General features: G+C 37.4%; 1 protein-coding gene across 1 annotated transcript in view; it reads right to left on the bottom strand.

Annotated features, from left to right (window-relative positions):
• LOC107738550 (DNA topoisomerase 1-like) overlaps positions 1-7,522 on the bottom strand; it is a 31,043-nt gene that overhangs the window by 16,310 nt on the left and 7,211 nt on the right. Inside the window, exons 3-9 of the mRNA XM_016550315.1 lie at positions 6,734-6,830; positions 6,538-6,622; positions 6,359-6,408; positions 5,732-5,821; positions 5,551-5,647; positions 5,363-5,457; positions 5,025-5,231 (exon numbers count right to left, since the gene is read on the bottom strand). Coding sequence (XP_016405801.1) covers positions 5,025-5,231; positions 5,363-5,457; positions 5,551-5,647; positions 5,732-5,821; positions 6,359-6,408; positions 6,538-6,622; positions 6,734-6,830 — 721 coding nt within the window. The remainder of the gene's footprint in view (positions 1-5,024; positions 5,232-5,362; positions 5,458-5,550; positions 5,648-5,731; positions 5,822-6,358; positions 6,409-6,537; positions 6,623-6,733; positions 6,831-7,522) is intronic.

Genomic DNA, 7,522 nt, shown 5'->3' with positions numbered 1-7,522 from the left:
TAGATAGATAGATAGACAGACAGACAGACAGACAGATAGATAGAGAGATAGATAGATAGATGACAGACAGATAGATAGACAGATAGATAGACAGATAGATAGAAGACAGAAAGACAGAAAGACACAGACGATAGACAGACAGACAGACAGACAGACAGATAGATAGATAGATAGATAGACAGACAGACAGACAGACAGATAGATAGATAGATAGATAGATAGATAGACAGAAAGACAGACAGACAGATAGATAGATAGACAGAAAGACAGACAGACATATGATGATAGATAGATAGATAGATGACAGAGACAGACAGACAGATAGATAGATAGATAGATAGATAGACAGACAGACAGACAGACAGACAGATAGATAGACAGATAGATAGATAGAAAGATGATAGACAGACAGACAGACAGATAGATGACAGAGACAGAGAGATAGATAGATAGACAGACGATAGATAGATAGATAGATAGACAGACAGATAGATAGATAGATAGATAGATAGATAGACAGACAGATAGATAGATAGATAGAACAACATACAGACAGATAATCTACAATCTAGAACAAGGACTTTGAAGAAAATCAAATATAAGTTTTCACCTTTTTATCAATACATAATTCCCATACATCCACTCATGTTATTTTATAGTTTTTACTAGGGGTGGGCGATATGACCAAAATCTTATTTCATGGTATTTCACAACAATGAAATATATATGTAAATATATATATATATATATATATATATATATCATTGTCTTAGCCACTCCCACTGATCAACCAGCTGTCGTTGGTGATTGCTTATTGATTGCTAATTATTTAAGAAGACTTGTAGATCTACACTTTTAACAATTTTAATGACTTAGCCCAGTTAAAGGCTTTTTATCTTTATTATATCAGTGCCTTGGAGTATTTAATCTTTTCTAAATGCTATATATATATATATTTTATTATTATTATTTATTTTTGTTATTAAAAATAAGAACAAATGAGCTAATTACAAACACAATAGAACAAAAACTAAAACACTGCCCAGTCTTCACAGTATGAAGCAAAGTGAATGGATTATTAAAGATCCAAAAGTGATTCAGTCAAGTGCAGTGAGTGATTTTCTCTTTATCTTGTGTTGTTTGATTAACATTAATGACAGACAGCAGCAGGTTTATTAGGCTGATGTCCCTTTAAGACCGACGGCACAGATCCAATATACTGATACACATCCGGTTTTCACCCAACTGTTTACGATAATTTAACACATAACCAACTGTGGACTTGTTCAAAAACCCACACTTGCGGTCTTTGCACTTGACCACTTGTCTACTTGCATGACGTATTTCCTGTATTTGTCCCAAGTCTTCAAGTGGGCGTGAAGACCACAAGTGTGTAGCACTTTTCATTACCCGATGCAAGTGTTTACAGAGCTTTATTTTCATTTTCAAGACTTTGCATTTTAAAATAAACTTCTAAATGTCTATTCAGTAGTCTCTACAATAGATTTGTGATGAGGGGTGCTCAGATTATGTCATCACTACTGCAATACAAACAACTGTCTTATGTTTCTTTACATTTGTTAGTTATGGTTCTGTGTCTCTGTTGACAGTGGTACAGTTTACCAGGCATAAGATACAATTATGTTTGATCTGGTTCATTATCCTATAACATTTATTGATAAAAACTGTTTAAGATATCATGCGGTTTGTGTTGATTGCAGATAGGTGCACATATCAGTAGTCATTGCAATGTGTTATGTCTACCACAGTTCCCCGGTGATATGTTTCCCCATAAACCACGCAGAGACAAGTTGAAGTTATGCATTTTGTAATTTATTATTTCAAATCTGTATTAATCTCCACATTGCAAACAGTGACCCTGCATGCTGTGTACTCACCATATCCTGGTCTGGTGACTCCTCAAAGTTCCCTTTTTCTTGTGTTGGGTTAAACCATTTTTTATTAATAGGGGAGAGAATTTAACTCTTAAGCCGAGAACACACTACAGTACACGACTGTCAAGCCGATTATGAATGTAATTCAGTCTTGACGACGGATCATGCCCAGACGAACCACGGTCTGTTTGCAGTCGGCAGAAAAATCGCATAGTGTGTGGTGTCTAAAGATTATAATCTTAGAATTCAAGAACCAGTCGTTACTAGTCGTTTCCACAAAGAGTTTTTTAAACATAAACAAATAAATATTTGCGACTGACGCCAGCGATCGTATATGCGGCTATGCATTCACTGTCAAAAGGTTCATTTTGTAATTTTGTCAAATATTTTTCTTGATCGCATCTTGTTCTGATTTTCTTGAAAGATTTCTTATCTTTATTTTATTTCATAAGTTAACATTGCAAGTTAAATGGCATTTTCGTTTTTTCTGCAGTGGAATAAAGTAAAACAGCCTAAATTAGGCTAAATTGTCTAAATGTCAGTGATTTCTCTCATTTTAAAGACAGTATCAAGAATTATTTTTTATTCTTCTATTTTCTTAATTTGTAACTTTTTCTTAAAATTTGTTATAAAGAATTTTGAAATCAACTTCATAACAAATAAGCTATTCTTGATAAAGATTTTTTTTCATAACGAATATATATGAACATAACAAATAGCTATTTTAATACGTAACGAATAGAACAACTAATTTTACATAAAAAATTTCATTAAAAAAATTCCAAATATGACAGAATAAAATTATTTTATATACACAGTTTAATTATAGTAGTTTTGTGTCAAATGGATAAGGAAATTACAATGGCTTGAATTTCTCTGCAGTTCTTCTGTCATCTGTCGGAGTGCAGTGTTGACAGCGCCATAACGTTTGCTGTAGACTAATATAATGAAAATTTAAATAGGCTACACAAATAGCATTTTATATGACTTTTGTTTCTGAATAAATGGAGCAGTAATGTTTTATTTCGTTCTAATTGGTAACTCGGTATCTGTAACGAAAAAAATAGCCTACCGTTTTTAATCAGAACCAATTCATTTTGAATCCCTTTCAGACATACATGAGTGAATATATTATTGCTTGACTAAACGTTTAAAAATAGCACTAAAAATGTTATAATTAAGGAAATTAAACGTAGGTGTCTGAAAAGACATAACAAAATGTGTCTGCTCAAGCAATAATTCAAAAAGAAAGAAACATAGGACTTAATGCAAAAAAATTTAAAACATCTCGCAAGATCTCGGCAAAAAACGGTATTCGAGATAGTGTGGATTCAGTGTGCGTTAAGGGCACTGCGCTTCTGCGTTTTTAAGACCTGGGACAGTCTTGCGCATTTACTTCCTCTGTTGCATGCATGCACTCTCAAGTGGCCAAGACCGCAAGTGTGGGTATTTGGACAAGTCCAGCGTTTATGTCAATACTCCATTCAACGGCCATTCTGACATAATTGTGTGTGTGTTTGACTGTTCAAGCGCAATAAGACGCGAAAGAGATCTGAGTTCACGATCGCATGCTGTCAGAGAGAGACGCTTTCTGTGCGAGTGCTTCAGGTGTGTCAGTCAGCGCGAGCACACTGAGCTTAATAACTTCTCATATGTTCTAGGGGTGTGCACGGATAGTTGCATATTCGAATATTCTATCTGCATTAATTATTCGAAAAATAAAAACACTATTCGAATTTCTTTAAAATGTTGCTTTGCTGGCCATGAATGCCGTAAATCCCTGATAAATCCTGAGCACGCAAACTCTGTCAAGTGGCACTGAGTTATCACTGAAATGAGGAATCATGAAATGCAAACACTGGAACGTTGAATGAAGAAAATCAGCAGCACATCACTGCATTCACTACTGCAGGTTGGCGCAGATGTACCCCGACTCCGAGCGAGCCGAGAGACCACTTATTTTCTCTACAGCACGCGAGCCGTTTTAGGTAGGCGTGGCTGACTCTTAACTTTTATAAAGAATATCTCTTTGGATTTGAGACTTTAGTCTTTGCAACTTTACAGATTTTCTTTATGCACCAAGAGCTTGTAACACTCCAAAGAGAAAGGAAAAATTGAAATCGCATCATATGAGCCCTTTAACAGAAGGACGTCTATCCACCTAAGCGTTTTTTCCAGAGGCTAGCGTATATTTCAATAGTTTTCAATGGGAACACTGCATTTTTTAAGACGCCAGCAGCAAAACAAAGAGCTAATAAATGTTCAACTTTGGGCAAAGCGCAGCGCTCATCATCACTGTCAGTTTTCAGTCAGCCGTCCAATCACAGTGGAGGAGGGGCGGGGCAAATACCGCACCGACCAACTGTCACATTGTACTTCGACTGAACGGCAATGGAGAAGTTAATACTGATATATGAAATTTAAAAATAATGCATGCAACATTTCATTCGTGATGCTTCTGCCACATTACTTCAGCGGCTGTTCTGTATCACAGCAACCAAAGTGTATCATATAGCCTACATGTTGTTTTTTCAACAAGAACATGTGAAACAATGCAAACACCATGCCGACTTGAGTGTATATGTATGTGCCTTATAGACTTTTTTTTTCATTCGCTCTGCGCTAAATGCTTTTTTCTGTAGATTTTTTTTTTTTTGCACACAATGTTTAATGTTTTCAAATGGAAAAAACACAGGATATAGGCCTAATTTATAAGCTTGGTGTGATAAGATTATTCAGAAATGGTGACAAAAATAAAGTTTGATAAAAAAACGTCTATCCCATTAAAAGTCATTTAAATAAACGAATATTCGAATATTCATTTTTTGCGAGCTCAAATATTCGAATGCAATATTTTTGAAAAATGCCCATCCCTAGTACGTTCCACTCTTTATTTTCTCATTCATGCATGTTTCCTTTTCACTCTTAGGCGTGTAGAACTTTTAAGCAGTACTGTGCTACGAGAATATATTTGCATACTGCGAAATCAACGATTTAGCAAAATCTCTAACGATAGCCACTTTATATGGTGGTAAAGATATATACCGCCCATCCCTAGTTTTACTCTCTAACTCTACTATTATTCTGCAACATGAAAACAGTAATAACACTGAAAGCTCAGCGACTGACTTGCTGCAGTTGATGATGATGTCCTCGGGGCGGATGCGGCGTTTCAGTTTGCCCATCTTAGGATGATCCCCGCGGCCGCGGAACAGACCCGGCGGCTCGATCCGGAAGTTCCCGATCCGCTCCCTGTGGTTGTCCATGACGCAGTATCCGTACTCCTGCAGAATGCGCTCGTTCTCTTCTTTGATTTTCTGTGAAAACATAACGAAATGTGAGTATTATTCTCTGATCGACAGAACGAGAGTTGAAATAGCATCTATTTCAGCAGCAGCAGAAAGACAAGAAGGGAGAAACATTTGACTGGGAGCAACATTTTTATTTTTGTCTCGATTATGTCTCACCATTTCCACTTCTGCTCCGGCTCGTTTTTGGCTTTCTTCTTCCCTCCAGTGGTGTCTTTCTTGACCTCTTTCGTCCTCTTCTTTGGCTTCTTTTCCTGGATGGGTCAGATATGCCATGAGTAACAGTCCAAAGCTAAAGTGAAGGCTCAGAAAGAGTGATATATATATATATATATATATATATATACCTCCCTCTCCTCAAAATCACCGTCATCTTCCTCCTGTTTGCGTTTTTTCACTTTCTTCTCGTTGTCCACTTTCACCTTTTTGGGTTTGTGTTCATACCTGCTTTACAAACAGAAATCGTTCTGGTTTTAGCAAACGAGTGCATGTGCCGAGGATGATGGGAACTGATCTTACTGCACATACTCGTCTTCATCCCGCTCTCTCTTGAGTGCTTTCTCATGTTTGATGGGGTGATGATAGCCATTGTCCTCTTCCACTTTAATTGACAGAGAGCTGAAACAACACATAAGCAGTGGAACGCGTCATTTTACATCATTTTAAAGAACATAAAAAAAAAAATCTTGCTAAGGTGTTGCTATGTGGTTGCTAAGGTACTCGGGGAGTTGCTATGCCGTTGCTAGGGTACCCAGGGTGGTTGCTAGGGTGTTGCTATGCGGTTGCTAGGGTACACAGGGCAGTTGCTAGGGTGTTGCTATGCGGTTGCTAGGGTATCCGGGATGGTTGCTAGGGTGTTGCTATGCGGTTGCTGGGGTACCCGGGGTGGTTGCTAAGGTGTTGCTAGGGTACCCAGGGTGGTTGCTAGGTTGGTTTGGATAGTTGCTGGAGTGTTGCTATAAGATAGATAGATAGATAGATAGATAGATAGACAATTACACCACAGGAAAAATGCATACAAGAGGCCTGACAGATTACAAGGTGAAAAACCTGAAATGTTTATCTTGGTGCATATAGAAAATAACACAATTTCTATTTTCCAATGTGCAAATCAAAACACTGTGACTTATAAATGAGGAGCATCACTTGTCTTACCTTACAAAGCCGTTCTCTTTATCTCGATATTTCCCATCAGAGCTATGAAACTTCACAAAAACACACCCAAAACAATATTCATAAACATAAAGAATGCTCAAATATACTCAGAGAGACACAAGGCACATGTTTCATTCATTATATTTTGTAACTCTATGGTATGGCACAATTAAATCAACCTTTTCTTCTTTTTGCTTTTCTTTGTGCTTGAGCCGCTCTTTTTCTTTCTCGCGATGCTTCTTCTCAGAACAGCTTTTGTGCTCACTGCAAAACAAATGAAACGTTTCTCCTTTAGGACAACAGATCCTGACTGTCAGAGTGCGAGGAGTAATGATGTGTACAAACCTTGCAATAAAAAGTAATAAAAAGGATCACCTGTGGCAGTTCTTCCAGTTTCCTCGCTCCTTGTCTCTCTTGTGCTCTTTGTGGCTGTGTTCTCGCTCTTTGTGTTTGTCCTTGTGTTTGTGTGAATCTGAGCCAGAAGAAATAAAGCCTCATATAAAGACTTCCCAAAACAGCGAGAGAACAAGACAGCTTTAGATTTAGAGATGTCATAAATCTGAATTACATTCATAATCATTCATTTTAATTAAAGAAACAGTTCACCCGAAAATATACTGACCCTCAGGCCATATGAAATGTAGATGAGTTTGTTTCTTCATCAGATCTGGAGAAATGTAGCATTGCATCAGTGTCTCGGTGCTCTGCAGTGAATGGGTGCCGTCAGAACGAGGGTCCAAACAGCTGATAAAAACATCACAATAATCCACAAGTAAGAAAAGCTGTGTGTTTGTAATACGCAACTCTATCAAGACATTTGTAACTTCAAATGTTGTTTTCTCCAGTGGAAAAGTCCATCTGGTCTGAATCAGGAGAGAAATCTGCACAGATCAAGCAGCGTTTACAAGCCAAAACTGATCTGAACAAACATGTGGTGGATTTTGATGTGAGAGACAACAGTAGATGGACTTTTTCACTGAGGAAGCGGTGTTAAGGATTGTGGCCTTAAGGTAAAACACTTAAATGATGAATTTCTTTCTTACAAACACACAGTTTTTGGCTTCTCAAGACATTAACAGATGGACTGGAATGGTGTGGATTATTGTGATGTGTTTATCAGCTGTTTGGACTCTCATTCTGACGGCACCCATTCACTGCAGAGCA

This window comes from Sinocyclocheilus rhinocerous, unplaced genomic scaffold (genome assembly GCF_001515625.1).
Source record: "Sinocyclocheilus rhinocerous isolate Xijiao unplaced genomic scaffold, SAMN03320098_v1.1 scaffold2119, whole genome shotgun sequence".
Lineage (NCBI taxonomy): Eukaryota > Metazoa > Chordata > Actinopteri > Cypriniformes > Cyprinidae > Sinocyclocheilus > Sinocyclocheilus rhinocerous.
The sequence above is the reverse complement of the archived record's forward strand: the minus strand, read 5'-3'. Positions and strand labels throughout refer to the sequence as shown.